This window comes from Harpia harpyja, chromosome 10 (genome assembly GCF_026419915.1).
Source record: "Harpia harpyja isolate bHarHar1 chromosome 10, bHarHar1 primary haplotype, whole genome shotgun sequence".
NCBI classification, from domain to species: domain Eukaryota; kingdom Metazoa; phylum Chordata; class Aves; order Accipitriformes; family Accipitridae; genus Harpia; species Harpia harpyja.
The window spans coordinates 4,354,551-4,374,831 of NC_068949.1; the positions used below are offsets into that span (position 1 = coordinate 4,354,551).

The following is a 20,281-nucleotide window of genomic DNA, read 5'->3' on the forward strand; positions in this document are numbered from 1 at the left end:
TACTTGTAATTTAATAGTTATTTGTCAATACTATTAAATGCAATCACCTAATTTGGTATGGTATTAAAGAGATTACGTAAATACTTTTACTTTGTACACTTGATAATCTCATGTCCTGTAGTCTCTTTCATGTTGCCTATACACCTCTCATACGCTAAAAAAGAAGTATCCTAACAGAATATGGTTATAAAAGTACAAAATACACTTTAAATATTTTTTTGATGTTAACTAAAATCCAGGCTGTCTGGGGAATCTCTACAAAGAGTCTGTGAAATCCAGAAAAATACCAAACCTTACTTTGGTACCAAAAGCTGCACTAAAGTGTTCAGACTATGGCTCTTTTAATTCTTTCTGGCATCAGTGGCTGAGAAAAATGTTCCTACAATGTTAAGATACATCAGTGTTCCCCATCAAGTTTTAACTGGGTAAAATCAGGAATTTATTGTCAAAAATTTATCACAAGAAAATAAAATTTGTTCCTTCCAATCCTGTGACACACAGAGAGTTAGCTATCTATACTTAGAGTTAACATGCTTTATATGCCCTCATTTTTTAGGCCACAGATTTAATCAAAGAAATCTATAAGGGGAACCTACAGCTGCTTCTTCCCTAGCAACTGACTCAGTAATATATACTTGGCCTGCTGCCACCCCAGGTAGCAAGTTTATTCCTAAAGCTAAATCTGAGATGAAATTTACCTTGCATCAGATCTAGCGAGTGCGTGGCCACAGTGTGAGCTGGTTCAGTAAGGGGATGCCAATAAAATCCACTCATTTCTTTTGGTGGGTTAAACCTTTCACCAGATCAGTGGAAGCAACATGGTATCTAGCCTCTCTACCCTGGATGAGGCAAAATGCCAAACAGCACCCAAAGGTACAGTTAAACAGCAGAATAAACCAGTAAAAATTAGCTGCAAGAAAAGCCATCAGCTTCCTGAACTGATTTACTATGCAACTGTGCTAGCCCCATGGTAAAAGAACAGGTCAGATCCTACCAATGGGAGCCTAAAGGAGAGTGAGAGGACGGGAAACCTAACTCAGACCAGCATGAAGCATCCTGGGATCCACTCAGGATGCTCAGGGGGCAGCATGTCACTCATGTCACCGAAGCAGAGATCTCTAAGTTGAACAGACTCACTCACACTAACTGCACAGAATAAAGACACAGTTAAGGACCAAACACAGAGATCTTTCCTTGTATACCTGTTTAAATTGAACAAATATAGTTGTTTTGAGTTGCAAACATAAAAGACGACTTATTACAAGTGCCTTGCATGCTCCTTTTTCAGGGAAGGAGGGAAAGAATTTGAAGAGTGTCAATAGAATTTGTCCACCTTGAGGTCTCAGCTCATTTAAATGAGCAACAAAAGACATCTGGAAAATATTAATAACAAAATAAATAAAAAGCGACATTGGAATTAATCAGTGTAAAAAAAAAAAATGGTTCAAATACATGAGACTTTTCTGTGTAATGACTGCAAATACAATATTGGTCATACTTAAGTGCCCTAGTTACAGCAGGCAAAGTTTTCAATTGTAAGAATGTAGAGATGAAATATGGAGTTTATTTTAAAGACACAATATTTAACCACTGGAAACAACCCCCCCCCGAGACTGAGATTTTCAAGACGTATCACACATAAGCCTGTATGAGGCTGTCTCACCTGAAAGAATCCTAAAAAGGTGAGGCTTTCTTTTCTATTTTTATGTCAAAGAGTATTGGAAATAGGTGGGTCTAACAGAGTTTAAACATATTATACAAGGCTACATAACCAGTTCTTCACAAAAGTAATTACTTCACTGGATAGAACTATTAGTTACGAGATTATTATGATATGAATTTTTACGAAATAAAGACAAAAAACAGATATTCAGGCCCCTTCCATTTGCTGAAAAAGCAAAAAAAAAAAAAAATTGGAAAGTATGTGATTAAGGCACAGGAATGAGCTTGGCTGGGGCCTAATCCTGGTACTTTTTACTGGCTAAAATTAGATGTTGCTTGCTCAGTACACTGAAAATATCGAAGAGAAAGTATACTGAAGAAAATACTGAAGAAAAAACAGGGGAATAAATTCCTCAGTAGTTCAAAATGAAAATAAACCCAGTTTTCATAGGGCTGTCACTGGAGAAACAGGATTTACAATTAAGTCCCATGTTTCCATTGCAGTAGTCAGATATTCTAAATAAATTCTGTGTTCTAACTGAATAAGAAATACCTGAATAAGCTTTCCAGAAAGAGTTAGAAATAGCTACTAAAAAAAAATTAGAAACTCCAGTCTCCTCCCATCTAGCCCCTGGACAAAAGTATTTTTCTTTCATAGACCTTGCTCAAAAGTATTAAAATACTTCCAAATTTAAAATTGCTCATACACTTTTAAATTTTATTTTGAGAAACTAATCCTGAAAATACAGCACAGTTTCATCCAGTAGGTCTATTTTTCACATTCGATATCCTACTCAGTTATTTAGGGGACACTTTTTACTGCTGTTTTCCTCTCAAGAGAATATGCTGGATTCTGCTTTATTCTGCATAAGAACTGCTTAAATTTTCATGACACAGCTCAAATCTAAGAGTTCCTTAAATATATCACTTTTACTAAAATTAAGATTCAAAACTCTAAATTTAAACATCCTTAACAGTATTAACATGGCAAAGAACTGGCACCTGAGAAGATGCTTACTTGCTCACACAGTAAAACAATACAAGAATGAAAAATGGCACATATCTCTTTTTTTTTTTTTTTTAATAAGGTGGATTTAGCTCTATTGCAAGGACTTTAGAAGATAAAAATTCACTGTGATATTGGTTAGTTTTCCTTTAAGTGAAACTAAAGATCAGATGAAGAATCTTATTTGTTGTCTCTTAATTAAGAATGACAATGTTATGCAGATTTAGGTAGAAGGGCAAGCATACAGATCATTCCAGAGACATGCACTCTTTCTGGCTGCAACACATACAAATCACGCAAAGACATTAGTGAAAAATTTTTAATAAAATAAATTCAAATACATCTCATTCTCTGTCCATAGCTACATTGTTAAATATCAAAGAAATACATACTTTTAAGAAACTGAAAAAAAAAAAATTGAGACAAAAAAGTTGGTATTGAATACATAACTCAAAATCCAGTTTGTCAACTTTGTCAAAATTAAGCAAATGGATCTTACCATCCACCACTTAACATAACCATTACCAATTCTCTAAAAGACACTGCTAAAATATTTACATTAAATAAATAATTTACATCATGTAAAGTAAATGCTTTACAGTTTCCTGAATCAAGTGAGTAAAATCAAGAGTACCAATGCAAATCATGTATAAACAAGTCTGGAAAATAATTCCCTCTACAAAAGGAATTGCAGGAGGAGGAAAACATTTAATAGCCTATTGCATACCATACTTTAGAAACAGTACATATACACATCTACAGACTCCAATACAATCTTCATTTTCTTTTCTTGCATGAGAGGTTGAATATGGTCCATATGCCTAAATAAGTAAATGCAGCAGCATGCAGTCATTTGTCACCACGTTTTAAGGTAGGGACAAACTTTTTTACACAAGCTAGTACTGGAAAGTACATAAAATACTCAGCCTTCAATAAACTGAATCGAAACATTCAGCTCCACAGAAAAGGTACAGAAATGCCTTGTAAGAATTGGCCCATGCTAATTGCCTTAAAGAGATCTTTTCTAGCACTTCTCACTGTAAAAGTTCCCCCTGGTTTTATTTGTATAGATGACAGCTTTTTTTAGAATAGAATGTATGCCAAGAAACTGGTTTCCAAATTGCAAGATTTCTAATAATATTAAATATATCCTGTCATTTTTTTATTGAAGTGGTTGAAGAGACTTTCATGTGTACCAATCTGAAGATATATGCATTGTTCTTGCATACAGAAAACTTATACAAAAAAATAATGAAAAGATGCTTAAGTTGTGGTCTGATGAGTTCAGCTTCTACAGAGCTGGCAAGTATTTGAATATGAAAATCATTGCATTTTGTTCAAATCAGTTTATTCAATTTAATTTGTAAAGAAGAACAGATGTCTAACTACTAGCTTAAAAAGCAGTATAACCATGCGTGTAACTCCTGGAATAGTGATAAAGCTAAATAACTAACAGCTTGAAACCTGTATAAAATGTGGGTGTAATTTTAAAACTGTGTAATTCTTAACATTAATCTAATGAAGCCTAGAAGCTCAAGTGCAAAAAAAATGTTTATAGCTAACTAATGTTTATTTTGATCTGTCTCCTGGTTTGACTCCAGGAAATAAACCACATTTTGGCAAATAAAAATGTCAGACAGCAGCAGTTCCACAGTAACAGATAGCTTTTTTTTAAACTTCAAGTAATTTACTCACCAATACAATTTGAGGACTGATAGTGTAGTTTTACAGGAAAGTCTTCTAAAAAAAAAAAATTAGTTGAGGTGCAAGAATTGTTTCATAAGTTCATATGTGGTAAAAGCCACAGCCTGGGAAGGAATACAACGAATATAATTTAGAGATAAACCACGGTATAATCCTCTTCGTATTCCATGTTGTTGGTATACATATTTCAGTGTCTGCACCATTGTACTGGAAAAAATAAGAACTCAAATCATTATTGGATACACATATTCAATAGTCAAAATCACTTTCTTTAAATACAAGACACTTGCTTTACTTGGTCCATATAACAAAACATTATAGTCTTTTTAGGACTCAGAAGACAGTCTGAGTTTCTGCAAGAAATTTGGGCACAATGGCTGGGAATTGGGAAGAAGACAGTGCAATCCCATCTAAAAAAGTTTCAGTCTGAAAACACCTGCCCTAAAAGACTTATTAAGACATTTTACACCAGAATGGCCATGCATATTCTCTTGCCTATCTGGCAGGAAGGAATTGAGAAGCATCAATTCTTCTTACAAATGTAATACAGAGTAACAGAAACATAATTTGCCCAACTTAGCACACACTTCTTGCATTAAAGATCAGTATTTAGGCTTGTATCCCATTCTCTTTCTTTGAGCACTCGATCATACTACCCGTCCTTCTAAAGCTCCACATATAAAATTTATGTTTAGCTCTGTATTTGACATCTTGCATGAGTATAGCTTCCTCCACCATGACAAACACCTAGTATTTCCTCTCAAAAGAGAAATGCTAGAATTTGTTAAGTATATAATATTTGACCTTATTAAAAGCAGAATTTGCAGTGTATGTGCAAGGAGAATGATTTTCCTCACATACTTATAATGAAACTGAGCAAATGGATGTTAAATGCAAAACAATGTAAGTATCTGTAAAGTGCTCAGTATTTCCAAGCTATTAAAGACATTGCTCTTTAAGAACACCTTCCATGTGCCTCAAAGCTTTTATCCTCTCATCCTCTAAAGACATATATGTCTACTCTCCTTCAAGGCACAGCTCTCTCCAAACATGGTCACAATAATATTTTTAAATCGGGAAGCCTAATGTCTGTAGAAGTAGTTCTCACAAATGCAGAAAGTAAAACCCCAAGAACAATCAACATATTTTTATTTTAAAAGTATCTGGAGCAGAAAATAGCCAAGCAAAAAAACCCATTAAGGCTGCTAAGGAAAACAGAACAGCAACTTTCACAGTAAGCAACATCTAGGTTGTTTATGAAAGGTCACTAAGACAGACTGCTGTTAGTAAGATCCAATTCACCACGCAGGAAGTTCACACTGAATCACTGGATTCAAACATATACAATTCCACAAGATTGAAAGTAGCCAAGATAAAACTGTCCTGGAATTGAATTTGGTTCAGGCAATTTGAAATTCAGAAACTTTTTCAAGATGAGAGCTGATTTAATACAATGATTTTAAGGATATTATGATACTTCCACTTCTACTGGAGGAACCCCAACTACATGTGGGGTGTGTGACATTACCGCAAATGCAAGAAAGGTCAAATAAAACAGTATTATGCAAAATCATCTTATGGAAGAGATTCTGCACCATTAAAAAACACTTTGAAACATCTCATTTCAGTAGAAGCATGCAGTCTCTCTCTTAGGGATCCTGCTGATATTAAAGAAATACATGGCAAGTTGAGTTAAAATACAAAAAAATATGTTACTAATACAAACACAGTATTACTAACAAAAGTGCCATTGTGATTTCAGTTATTTTTTTTAATGCCAGAGTGATAATGGCAGCTTTTGTCTGTGTGGAAACTTACTCATTAAAAGAATGAAGAAATCAACAACATAGTAGTTTGGTGGGGGGGTGTTTTGGTTTTTTTAAAACTTTAAAACTAAGAATTTCACTTTGCTCAGACATCTAAGAATTTAGTCACTACAGATGAAAAGAAAATACTTACAGGCACTTTTCAGAGTCTGGGAGAACCGCTCCTAACTGCATTCTCCTACGAGTTACATCAAGGGGATATCTACAGAGGAGATATTTGAACAGCAGTTCAACCAGATGTGTGATGACTATATGAATATTGTTTAAAAAAGAATACAAAGACGTCCATGTGCAACCTCCAAGCTCCCTTTTCAGTGAGTCAGGAATCCGGCTCAGATTCTCAACACAGCTGAAAATTCTCCAAAAAGGGAGACTTCCCCTATACAACCAAAACCAGCAAATCAGATCTCTTAATATATTCCATTTGGCACGAGTAAGGAAGACACATGAAGATCAGATGAGAGTATAAAACAGTCTGTAAAACGCTGGAGGGAGAAGACACCTAAATCAAAAATAAAATTAACAGTTTAAGGATTAATAGAAAATGACATTTGTAATGCAGTGATTTAGTGAAAAATTGATGCCCTATAAGTCCATTAAATTAATTTATTTTATGGACAACATAAAATATGACAAGGGCAACATGAGAATGAGAAAGCAGGCAAAAATAATAAAAAAAGTCAACGCCAAATACAATATCTAAGACTTGGAGGGAGGGTGTTGGTTTTTTGTAATTCTATGGCTTCACAGGTTACATTGTTTTGAAAATAAATTGGAATAATAAAATTCTGCAAATTATGTTCATGGTCAAAATTTCATAGCTTACCAAACAAGATTCCAACTGATTTTAGGAGATTTGTCTGAATTTATTTAATTAACTCAATGCATATATTTTTAAAGACCCTGAAGATTAAATAGATATTTAGTAAATGAAACAATAGGATATAACTGAATTCCAGTGTCTGATTAACCTGATTTTAAAACCTTACTAATAACTAGACTTACATAAAATCATATTCTCAGATAAAAGTTTCTTTAGAATGAACAGCTATAGAGAAAAAAAAAAACAAAACCAAAACCACAATACCCAAACTTACGATATCGTCTGAGCTATTGCTCCAGCTATGCCACCACACAGCAGATTTACATGTGTTTTCAAAACTAAGACATCGGGATTATCTAATGAAGGCCGTCCAAGCAAGTTAGGTGCTTGAGCAAGTCCAATGCTCTTTAAGGTACCAAAGGTAAAAAATGAAAAACCTAAAAGGAAATTTAATTTTATGTACTTTCATAAAAAAGCAAACTATTTGTTGATGCATCATCATCATAAACAAAAAGCTGCAATTACAAAATGAAACTATTTTCCAAATCTTTTAGAAATTTTTCTTAAGCAGAAAGAAATAGACAAATAATATTTTGAACTTCTACAGTAACTTCTGTGCAAATGAATTAGTGTTTATAATTAACATTAAAAGAATGCTTTAAATAAGCTAGACTGTGGGGTTTAAATTACTGGATTGCTATTAAGAGTAATTCCTGAGATCTTTTTAACTGAAGAAATGGCTCTCATCTTTTAAACATTAGTGTAGTTTAGCCAGGCAGTTCTGATGTTCCTCCATCCCACATCACCCACTGCTTTAGCTTGTGTAAGTATGTACATAAAAGTGACCAGGAGATGGAGCCAATACAGAGGCTCTAAGTCTCCATCTCTGGAGTGCTCTGCTCTCTCATGGATCTACCCGTTTGAAAGAAACTCATACATGCTTTCTTGTGGGAAAACTGGGAAGCAGAAGAGAAAGAGCCACTACTTTACCTCTCTCCCTCTCAACTCCAAGTTTCAGAAAATCTAGGCTTTGCCTGTTGAATATGCTTTAACACACACTGATCAATTCTAGATTGATTGAAGAGTTGCAAATGCTTCTACAGGCTTCCCCTCTCCAGTCAGTAAAAAACAGAATCCTTGATTTTAACAGAAGCTAATTAACTAGGGTGTGCAAATATACTATGTAAATTTAGTAGCACACATAACTGCTGAAGGACCGCCACATTCTGTTTTTAACTTACCCGCATATGGCGCCATTCCTACAACAGTTGGCATCAGCCCTCTGTAGAACCCACTAAAACCACCTTCCTTTGAAAGAAAAATACAAGTACATTTGTGGCAAGAAATACAACAAATGTCTTAACAAGTTATACGACTGTTCATACAGATTCACATGACAGCAATCTGACTAGCATCATCTAGCACCAAGGAGCTAACATCAAGTTCCATTTCTTGTGCCTGAAGAATTGAGGGGACAACTGCCTGGCTCCATAGGAGATGAAGTGAAAAGGAGAAAAACCTACAACCACCACCATATTCCAGGAGACATTTCTACATTATACATATCCCTCCTCCCCAAATTTTTTTATATCATTACTACTTGTTCTTGAAAAGCAACTTCTCTCTGCTGTTTTTGACCTCCCACTTAAATGAGTCTTAGCTATATCTTAGCACCCTAAGTAGAAGAAAGCATCCAGATATTTTTTTACATTAAAAAAATCCAATGTGCACACAATGAAGTCATGTTATTTTCCACCAAGCCACTATTTTCAATGCAGTGCAACATTCTTTAAAGAGCATATTTTGCTTTGACAGGACTGAAGATTAAAAGAAAAAATACCTTTGTGTAAATCATCTTGAATGCATGGATAATTCCCATGTACTTGTGTTCCCCTTTTACTTGGAACGCCAGACGAACTCTAACCATATCAAGAGGGTAAGTACAAATCACTGCTGTAATACCTTTATTAAAAACAAAAACAAAACAAGCAAACAAAACTCACCTACACCTTATCTGATTCTAGGATTATTTTGAAAATTAGAATTTCCTTTTGTGGCAGTGAGTATAATAGCATATACAAATGATTTTGTTAAAGAAACACTTGAAGTCACTTGTAATCAGCAAATAGGAACGCTAACTTCAGCAACACACAATTTATGTTTATACTTGGTGTTCACTGAAGCTGCACACCTAGGCCTTGATTTTCCAAAGGTTTATGGGCCTAACTGTATTCACATGAGCAATCTCATTTAAGTCCATGGCTCATTAGCATCAGGCTAGTCAAGCGCATCAGCTTTACTGGATTGCAACGATGAAACCTAATCCTACCATACCTTTAAAAAAAAATAAAAAACAATCCACCAAATGTACATGTTTAATTTCAAAAAGGGTGTGTCAGAATTCGATGTGATTACTAGATATAGATACATGTATCTATCTACTGCATCTGAAAATACTAAATATATTCTAATGACATTTAAAATAAAGTCAGGATCATACCAATGAAGAGTACTTAACTGCGTTGCATTACTGCATTTTAATAGTTCATGTTACACCAGCACTTCTGTTTTAAAACTCTGACCAAAAAAGCTATTTCTAGACTTAAGATGCCAAAAAAAAAATCAAATCTTAGGATTCATCCAGTTATGAACTGCTTCAAAACTTGATTAGATGCTGACCAACTTGTAATTTTGGAAACAGAACTCCAGTACAGAGAACAACTCCTCTAACAGTTCCCTGATTAATGAATTCTTTCCTACTGCTAGTTTTTGAGGTAAACCACTCATATGCTGACAAATGATTTCGAGGGAATAGTTAAAAATGTTTACTAAGAACAGAGGTCATTTTCTGGTACTATACCACCGCCACTAAAAAAACCAAAAACAAACTGGGAAAAGGAGAAAAAGAAAACAAAAACCTTCGTGATTGATATTGTTTTCTAGTAGCCACTCTGATTTAGCTAAACATCACCTTTAAAAATTGGTCCTACAGAAGATAAGCACACTTTTTATGCTGGCAGGAAATTGCCACTTCCTCTTAAGTTTTAATAGTCTCTTAATGATATCTCTTTTTGTAGGTGTAGCATTTCCCCTCCTTTCCATAAGGTCAAGAGAAAACCACAAGAGGGAGGGAAAAAGAAAACAAAACAAAACCAAAAAAAAAAACCCCCCACGACAACAAAACCCAAACACAACACAACTCCAGCAAACAAATTCTTCATAACTTTTAAGTCTGGAGAGGAAAAAAAAGCAACTTGAGTAAGCTGAATGATCTGACAGAAGATATCAGGATTAGATGGGGAGGAAAAAAAAAATGAACGCCGTAAGTGAGCTACCAAAAAAGCCGACACTGGTCAACTGTCAACTGAGAGTAAAGTTTGTGGCCTTCTGGAATATCCTACCAGTAATGTATTTTAGAAGACAAAAACATCTCTTTCAGAGATTTTGGACGATTCCTCTGAACAAAAAGCAGACATCTGCTGCAATTTCTGGTGTTGTCTCACCCATAGGGTTCAAAAAAGTTGGAAGCTGCAAAACACCAAAGCAACTTTAGGACTGTTTCCACTGACCTACATTATTAAATGCAATCCCTCAAGACTACAGCCTTTTCCTAATGGATTGCCTGAGATGTCCAGAAATATTGTAAAATGGATGAATTCAAGCAGTTTAAAAAAAATAAAACAAAGAGAAAAAAGCTTTTACAGAGCTTGAGTTCACAGGAAAGTCATCCCACTTCAGAAACTGGACAACTTTATCCCCCTTCTCTTTCCAATCATGCACTGATACGTATCCAGGAATATTCTCTGAACAAAGACCAGCAAACAGACCAACCCAGAGCTTGGTGAATGCACTACCTAGTGAACACAGTCCCAAAATAGTACAATTGAAAAAAAAAAAAAATCAGATGGAACTGAAAGAAACCATATGTAGTAAGGATTTAAATAGGGTGATTTTTTTTTTTTTTTTACTTTTTCTTAAAATCCTCTAGCCATGAATTCTGAAAAAAATGGGATTTCTAACATCAGCCACAAAATATGCTTTCTTGAAGCAACTGGGAGAGGCATGTTACTGCTTACTGTTCATATAAGCAAAAGGTACATACAAGGGATCAAGATTTCCTTTGGGGCTCAGGAGAAATACTATTCTTTCTGGGAGAAATGGCAGCCAGCTTTGGGACACAAAGTCATTGTGCTGAGTCTACAAAATTACTAATCTCATCTCTACTCCCTAAATATTATGCATTATCAGAAGTCAGACCACAGCATATTAAGGCCGATTCCCTGTCTTGAGGAAGCAAAGTCCATCCCAAATAACGAGAGCTGAGCCAAAAATCTCTCCCACAGTTGGTTAAACAGGACAGAATTAGGAAGTATCTCAACAGTTAAGAGATACTTACTGCAATTCCCAGTGTCTGATCTGAAATAATCATAATAGGGCAATGTAGCTCCTCCTTCCTTTAAGGAACCACTTCTTCAAAAACAGCAGACTTTTTCATTGCAAATGCTGACTCAGAAGTCAAGGAAGTCAGGGAAAGACCATTCTTCACTCACCATAATTGTCCTCAAGCACCTTTGACCACTCTTGGGGACAAGATACTGGGTTACACAGACCTTTACTGAGACTTAGCACCAATGAAGCACAAGAGGAATTAGACTGTCCTTGATTTGCTTCCCAGGCTTTGGGAGTTAACAATGAGATTAGCTGTATAGGGATTTATCTCTGTCTCCCAATTTCCCTATTATTCCTCCATTCTTAGTAATTTTCTTTCTTTGAAAATAAAAATAAAAAACTATCTGGAGCAAGAAAAAAAAAGTGAAATACGTTTACAAAGATCAGGTACTGCAATCATATCTGATACGCAAGTTTTTATGATTTCTGTATCATGCTCTTTGTAGTTTATCAATAGATCAAATTAAGTACTACCAGGTAATTCAGAGGTATACAGTTCAAAAAGTGATAAGCACAAGTTACAGCCTTGAACTGCAGAAGATATGCTCCTTAAGTAGTATAAAGATTAACTCATCAAGGAGGCATCTTCTGAACAAAACAAAGCTTCAGGAACTATACATGCAGAGAAATAGCTCATGACAAAGAGCATTTATCAGACAGGTTAAGGAACTGCCTAATTTACAAGTCCTAATATTTCTAGACCTCCAATATATAATTGTTTCTGACTTGCACCTGAAGAAATAAAGAACACAGATTCTTTTAAAATGTTGACTCAAATATGTAACTAATAATTACATACTATTTAAAATTGAGACAGGCAGTATCATCCGAGATCAGTACTATTCTCCAATCACTTTTACTAGAAGTAAAAAGATAAAAACAAAAATATGCTTTCTGTATTAGTTTCATGGAACTTGAGTTTATTCTAGGTAACATCTAGTCTTTTGGGGTTTTTTAATTTTAAGTTAATCAAGTGCAGGGGAGGAAATACACATTTCTGTGCTTTAATTCAGATTTTTTCAACTAGAAAACTAAAACAAGATTTAGATTTGCAAAATCATCCTGTGATACAGGTGTTATTTGATCATTTTGTTTCCTAAACCCCACTAACCTCTATGATTTCTCTATCTTATCCCCAGCTCTGTTTTTCCTTAAAAGAAGTCATACACCATTTATCTGTTAATGAGGTGTTACAGCTGAAATTTGAATCACATAAGACTCAGGAAATTCAGAGTTAAAGTTTCCCCAGTAACTTTAGCTTGGCCTCCTTAAATGTATGCATTACAATAGGTTTTTCTTTTCTCTCACTCCACTACCCCCATCCTCATTGCCTTGTTTTTCCCTGTGGATATGCTTTTGATCCTGTTTAACAGTTACAGAAGATACTCAATGTTTCCCACCACTTTGAAGCTGACTCAGGTCTGTTGACTGGTAGTAATGTTGGAAACACTGACATAAGCAACATTTAACTATCGGTAGCGTACACAGAAGTGAAAGCAGACAGCTGTGTGGCTAGATGGTGTAAGAGGGGAAAAAAAAGGAAAGGGAAACAAGGGTTATCCATTTTCAACTGCGTAATATTGGGTTCCAGGAAACTGTGAAGACCCCTCTCCACCACCAATTGGGGTTCATGCAGCACACCATCTCCTTTAGTCATTTAAACTCGGAAGAAACAGAATAATATCCCTTACTGGAGCCAGCAAGAAACTAAGCCACAGGAGTTAAAGCAAGAAACATTACCAATTGCTTTTAAAAGTCTTATTTTGTTTGCAAACCTAGAGAACTTCTGTATCAGATTTCAAACACTATGCTCTTCTTAGTGCCCCCTTCCTCCTCTACATCTTCTTGGCATACTCAATATAAACCCTCCCCTCTTATTTATCTAATTAATATCCCAAAAAGCAGTTAATGCCACCTAGTAAGCAAATAGTAAGACACTCACATGTGATACTATTTCTATACCTGACTGCTATATTTATTTCACTGCATGCCAAAGTCTAGCTCATCTACTCAGTTTTGGGGTTCTCAATACCAGACTATTGAGGATATTGTACTGAAATGCACCACACAAAGCTTTTCATCTGATCATGGTTTCCAGACAGTACTGTATATTAATTTTATTTCTATTACTCTAACCACACAAAACAGATTTAACCAGCAAGGTGCTTAAAACAATGCCAGATGCTATTAATTTATCTGCACAAAGAATTCCAGCATGTTCAACACTGACAGAGTTAAGCTGATTATTCAATGTTTTCACAGTGCCTCACAAGTCAGGTTCCAGGTCTCTGACAAGGCTCCTGAAAAAAAGCTAATAATAAGCTTCTGGTGGGAAAAAAAAAAAAAGGTGTTCTTTAGTACAGTTAAAGCCAGGGGAGGGGAGTGCATGGAGAAAAAAAAAAAAAAAAAAACTATGTATTTTTTTCCACTTCTTTCAGATAGAAAGTCAGCCAAGTTCTGGAACATATCTTGCCAAATGGGTTTTGCTAGTTTTCAGGATCTTTGAATTGTTTCATTTCATTCTCTTTCCTTTTCCTCTGATGGCACACAAAGCCAAAATACTTTCAGAAGGTCTTCCTAGTTTAACTAAAGGCAGCATTAACAAACCACAGTATTTTTATTCCAAAAGAAGCTAAATATTAATACTCATGTCATAACTATTTAAGGACTGTCACTAGACAGTATTAAGCCTGTTTTACAAAGTAAAAGCACATGAAGAGCCACCTCAATTAAAAATCAGTCCACTATTACTTACCTTTCCCTGTTTTTTCTTGGCTACTTTTGGCTGAATGACTAACGAGGAAAATAGAAATGTATAATCATACTATATACTGGCAGTTTACAAATGGGCTTTTCTACTGCTATTGCACTAACTGATAAATGATGTTTTTTAACGTTCACACATATGATCTAAAGAGTATCATCATGACAATCCTGCATTGGATGTTGAAAAGTATCAACATTCCTGGCAAATCCAAAGAATTCACCCATTTAAGGAGCTGCAGTTCTCTCTATTTCTATGGGCTTATATTCAACCTAGTGGCAATGGCAGGCAGGCTGATGAGCCAATTCTACAAAACCCTGCATCTTTATACTTCATCTGATGACACTGGGTTTTTCATTTTTTAAAAGCCATAATAAACACTATAAAAACTGCGCTTTACAACATAGCACAGAATTCAATGCTTGAAGAAAGGTATTTTAAGGAATACTGTCAGACAGTTTTCAATTAGGCAACTATGCTACATTAACCATTTACTAGTATTTTTGTTTAATACAAATTTGCAACAGTTTGACCTGAAAGCACATCAAATCATTCTCTAAACAAATATTAACCTTTCAGCAAAAGGGATGTCTGAAATCCAAATACAAAACCATACCTGCCATGGATCCAGCCATTAATCGATGCACGTGCCCTGAAATCCCAAATTGCTTCTTTATTACCTACAAAATACGGAACATTTACGATAATCGTATATCAGAAAAATACAGGGAAGTACATCACACAGTTTATTAGCACATTAATGCAAACTCTGTAGCTGTTTCCAAGAAGTTTACAACACTACAAATTCAAACCAGAGCACTTAATTACTGTTAAAAGAATTTTCTGAACATTGTTGCTGTTACCAATTTCTTATTAAAAACATGAAAGTGCTAAAATTCTACTAACTAGGCAGAACGATTAGTTGAAAGTATTTGTAGTGTTTACTTCAGAAACTAGACTAATTGTTTATTTAGTTATCTTTAATGTGTGTCAAACAAGGCAAACGGAATACTATCCTTGTTGCATGATAGAGAGCAAAGGACACTGAGCAAAGTTGAAAAATTACACATTTGAGAAGAGTAAATTTTTCTTCCATGCACAGCATGTGAAATGTACTCCTATAAAGATATTTTTAAGACTTTAACTGGATTAAAAAAAAAAAAGAGAGAGAAATCGGACAAGCACTTGAGAGCAAGAACTTCTTAAGTTACGTTATGTCCTGGAAGGAAGTTAAAAATTAGTTTCCAGGCTTTTATCAAATAACTGAGACTATTTAAGAAGCAGTTTCTGCCAGAAAGAATATCATTTCATATCCTCCTTCTTTAAGATTTTTTTCCTTTTACACATTCCTGCAAAACATCTTGAATGTTTGTTGTCAATTAATAGATAAAAGAAACTGCTACGATGCTAAACAGTTTCTTGAAATTTGCAGATTCATAAATCATTTCATTATAAAGCATGGCATGCAGTCTTTTATTCAACACAACATAAAACAAGCATAGATCAACAGCATTTATGATTAAAGCACAAAAAAAGAACATATGAAACTCATTACAGCTATTTCTTTGTATTAGCCTTCTGAAATTTGCTCTTTAGGGAAGGGAATCACAATTTCAATCTCACTGTCTTCAGTAAAGATCATGCAATTTACTTCACTGGGTACTAAATCTGACCTTTCAAACACAGAATTCCTCATTGCTAACAGTAAAATGGTATCTTTTACCACATATAAGCAATGTTTAAAAACATGTTCATGCTAACACCTGACCCCCAAAAGATGTTGCAGGGATTTATTACGTATTTATTATGAAAGAGTAAATCCATGAGAGCAGAAAGGAATTCGAAAACCTTGCAGGACCCTGAAATGAGCATTTTCTCTTCCAGGTCATTTTTATCTAGAGCCTGACATAGTCGTTCATCAGGTCAAATATAACAGTCATATCCAGACAGACTTTCAAGTTTAAGTTATTCCACCCATCAAGTACTAAGAATCCCAACACAATATAATAAAGAATCTCTATTTTACATTTTGTTCCTATATTATTCACAAAGGGCTACCTTTTAGCAATACAAATAGCAGCAGACTTTAGATTACCTTCTTCTTTCATAAAAAAAAAAACCTATTATTCTCAACAATACAAAGGTACAAAAATCAGTGGGAATTTTTCCTTAAGCAACACTGCTAAAAGTTTCACTGTTGCCTTTACCCAAAAGACATGCAGCTAATTAAGAAGATACAAAAGTTTCAGTGTTAGTTTCGATCACTTAAAGAATCTGTATTCTTTGTAGGCAGAAAAAAAGAAAAGGAAAACAAAATAAATTCAACTACCTTTTTATATTGGTCAAATGCCATAAACTGAATTGCGCCATATGGAAAGATTCTAATCATCATTGCCCCATTTCCTTTATACAGCCCAAGGTAACCTTCCTTTTTGGGGACAGCACACAATGTAGAAAACACTCCTGCCAGCAATACAAAAAGAGGTATTTAACAATTACACTGGGGGGAGAGGGAAAAAAAAAAATCAAGCAAATATTACTGACAATAAGAAAGTATGCATAGAACTAAGGCCGGATCATGCTGCTCATATAACTATGGAGAGTGGAAAATCCACTTTCAATGCCCAAACATTTCCAGAAGGAGGAGGTTTAAGGTATAGTTTTATCAGCTTTCTCACCTCCCACACTCAGTGGACCCCTTTCTAAATTCATGCATTCAGGCCCCATGACTTGCCTGGACCGCAAGCAATCCTATTGCCGATGATACTATCCACCCACAGAAGCTAATACTAGCAACAGAAGGATGGAAACTGGTTGACTTGCAATTCAGTCAATTCAAAATAAATAAATAAATACTTTTAAACCATGGGAAAACAATCGAATATTGCTACATGTTAAATTACAGGTTAAATGCCATCACTGAGGAAATTAAGTAAACAAGTTTAACACTCTCATTACTTACAACTTAAACATCTCACACTTCTTGTCCCAGAGTTGTTGCAACAAGAAGCAATCCTATTCCCTTTTAATAGGTGGGAAACAATGCAAGATCACACAAAGTTTGGGCAAAACCTACAGTTTTATTATAAACATATTATTAGTTACGCACAATTGCTACGAAATTGACTTTTTTTGTTGTTGTAAAGGAATAAACTGCAACAGTTAAACAGTTTTCATTCATATGTGACTAGTTAATAATATAAGAGCTGAACACGAAAAAGGCTTACACATTTATCTTACTTTCAGGCAGAAAAAAAAGAGTAGTTGACAAACTTTCATTTGAAGTTTAAATAAAACAAATATTAATTAGTTTCTGGAGTTCTAAGAATACAATATTCAATGTATTTTTAAGACATCATGCTTATTACGTGCCTCTGAAAATACTTATGCCATGATTAGAATTTTTCTCTACCCTGCAAATAAGTTACTGTTCTTATTTCTTAAAACACATGCTCCAAGATCCATGTGGCATGAACTCCACAGAGCAAGGGCAGTAAAAACACTTAGTGAGGATTTTGATGAACTAATCCACTGCTTCCCTGCACTTACAGGTATCTCATCCATGTAATTTTCTTTTTCGCCTACATGCAACAAGGACATGCATTCAAGTCAGACACATTTCAAATAAGCAGCATCATATCTAACCCCCTAAATAGGGAAGAATATAAGATTTTACTTGCCAATTATGGCACAGTACAAAGCAAACAGAAAATAAGGACTTAAAATATCAGTCAAACCAATTATTTCAGCCTTCAATTCTTAGACTACAGATTTGGGCACACACTTATATGACTGTGTTACCAAAACGCCACATTACGTGTGTTTCCCTTTTTGGTACAGTGAAGTGAATATATAGCCATTGAATTTTGGTTCAAGATTTATTTTTCCAGCCTTTAAAAAAAATTATCTTTAGTGCCCAAGTTAAAAATTCCAAAGTTTTATTACATGTAAAATTAACCAACTCAATTTTTTTTTTCTTGACAATTGTAACACACTTAAATTTTGGAACATAAGTTATGACATATTTCAAGAACATATGACATAAAAAAACTCAAATACTATGCACAAGAGGGCACTGTTACAGCCCTACAGAGAACAGTTCTGAACATGCTGACAACTGAGAGTTTATTTTCTCACCATGATGCAACACAGATGCCGGAATACAGATCACCTGCGCCTTACAGCAAGCACAAATCCACTTCTACCTTCAATTCATGTCAACCGCGCTGCTGTCTGCGAGCGTAAGCGCACATGAGTCTTGTGGGATTTGTCGGTCACTGTCTTGTAATCAGCAGCCCCCGTGAGGGCTACCAAGTTCTGAAAAACACCGATTCCCACAGCCTCTGGGAACTAGCAATCACTGTAACAGACTGCAGCAGTTACCAGCGGTGACAGTTTTTACATAAAATAAGAATTTTACCAATCTCCTGCTGGCTTCAGTAAGGGGAAGATCAAGCCTAGCTCTTATACGCCTTACTGAGGATTATTCTGACATCTCAGTCTCTAACACATCAACCACTACCGCAACTTACTCGCGCAGGGCTTTGTTTTTCTTTTTAAACGCTAACAAAACACGGCACAGAGACTGACCAGAGAGATCCGACCTTCTGTCTGATTAGCGCCTTTTTTTTAATCAGCCACGTGGCTGAATAAATCAACATACCCAAACCATACACATTGCATTTAAAACCAAAAATTAGACACACAGCAGCCATCTTACCTAGATGTTTGTAATGGTGGTTATGAGCCTGCAGCAAAATCTTTACCCGATCCAGCGGTGCAGTAGTTGTTTTGGCACAACATCCTGCAACACCTTTCCAAGAGGGGAAACAGAAAAGTGACGGGATGCCAAAGTTCTTTAGGTCGGCAGATAAATAAGGGATTTTTCTAATGCATTTGTAAATGGAATAGGGGAGGAGAAACTCAGTTAGGAACTGGAAAAAGCCCTGACGACGAGTAAATAGCCTCTATTAGAAGCATGTTACAAAACCGTTAAAGCCTTAATGAAACGCATAAGCTACTTTTCCCGATTACAAACACCCGGGCCACCGTCTCTCTCAGCTGCTGAAGCCACGGCGGAAGCTTTCCGAGAAAGTTACTCAAGTGAGTTCTCCGCCCCGCTTCTTCCTTCCCCTCTGCGGAAAACAGCCCTCGCTGCTCTCCCCGGCGGAGCCGGCTGCACCGCACCCCGCGCTACTTCGGAGAGCGAGATCCTACAGCGAGTGCAGCGGGACGCGAAAACTTCTAAATTTTTAAACGGAACATCTTCCTACCCCCTTGCAAAGCAGGCAGCTGGGACAACACCCTACAGGAAGAATAACCGGGCTTTTTCTCCAAGAGGTTAATAACGTGGGGTTGTGTTTGCTAGGCTGCCGTCCCGTGTCGTCCCCGCTTCACACCACCTCAATCTGGACAACAGCAGTCGCGACAGTCTCGGGACACGGATAACCCGCCTTCCCCGAGCGCCCCAGCGAGGGTTTGGGCTCCTTAATCAGCGACTACCCCGAGCTCTTCGCTGCTCCTCACACACGCGCCTGTACCGAGTCACCTGCGTTAGCACATTGGGGGAAAAAGGGGGGGAAAAGAAAAAAGGGAAAAAGCGAGCCCCCCGCCTCCCCAGGGGACGACTCTCCGGACGGCAGCTGCACCGGGGACACTGACACGGAAGTGACCTCCGCCGCGCCGCCCCCGGCCCGACTCCCCTGCTCCCCCCCGGCAAAGCCCTGCCGCGGCAGGCCCGCAAGAGAGCACCCACCTCCGGCGATGAAGGAACGCAGCCAGTAGAAATCGCGCCGGGCCGCGCCCGGGGGCAGCGCGGCGCCGGGCCCCGCCGCCGCCGGGGAAGCCATAGGGCAGGGCTGGGCGCGGGAGGCGCGAAGCGGGCGGGCGGCGGCGGCTCCCTCAGGCGGCGAGCGGGCAGCGCGTGGTGCCGCGCGGCGCCCCCCGCCGCGGCGCAGGGGCGGAGCTCGGGGCGGCCCCCGCCGTCACTGCGGTCCCGGCCGCGCCGAGCCATGGCCGGGGCCGCCGCGCCGCTCCGCGGCGCCTGC

The 20,281-nt window shown here is 36.8% G+C and overlaps 1 protein-coding gene across 6 annotated transcripts; it reads right to left on the reverse strand.

Moving 5' to 3' along the window:
* Positions 1–2,973: 2,973 nt before the first annotated feature.
* On the reverse strand, positions 2,974–20,218 carry SLC25A16 (solute carrier family 25 member 16). 6 transcript variants are annotated; one of them, XM_052799157.1, is made up of 9 exons: positions 19,990–20,217; positions 18,955–19,047; positions 14,851–14,914; positions 14,226–14,263; positions 8,862–8,983; positions 8,263–8,329; positions 7,296–7,458; positions 6,332–6,400; positions 2,974–4,579 (listed from the first exon to the last, which is right to left on the reverse strand). In XM_052799157.1, the coding sequence occupies exons 1-9, from the start codon at positions 20,081–20,083 to the stop codon at positions 4,423–4,425; spliced, it is 867 nt and encodes a 288-aa protein (XP_052655117.1). In that variant the 5' UTR covers positions 20,084–20,217; the 3' UTR covers positions 2,974–4,422. The 6 variants fall into 6 exon arrangements, 5 of the variants coding, with proteins under 5 accessions (XP_052655117.1, XP_052655116.1, XP_052655118.1 ...); XM_052799156.1 differs by lacking the exon at positions 14,226–14,263 and adding an exon at positions 16,564–16,697 and having other exon boundaries at positions 19,990–20,215; XM_052799158.1 differs by lacking the exons at positions 14,226–14,263; positions 19,990–20,217 and adding exons at positions 16,564–16,697; positions 19,508–19,528.
* Between the last annotated feature and the right edge of the window lie 63 nt (positions 20,219–20,281).

Bases quoted from the DNA above. Each gene is read 5' to 3' on its own strand.
- SLC25A16 (XM_052799156.1), bottom strand. From the start codon at position 20,083: ATGGCTTCCCCGGCGGCGGCGGGGCCCGGCGCCGCGCTGCCCCCGGGC. The intron at 16,698-18,954 runs GTAAGATGGCTG...TATTGCTGGCAG, and splicing joins CCACCATTACAAACATCTAG to GAGTGTTTTCTACATTGTGT. The intron at 14,915-16,563 runs GTAGTTGAATTT...CGTATTTTGTAG, and splicing joins CATTTGACCAATATAAAAAG to GTAATAAAGAAGCAATTTGG.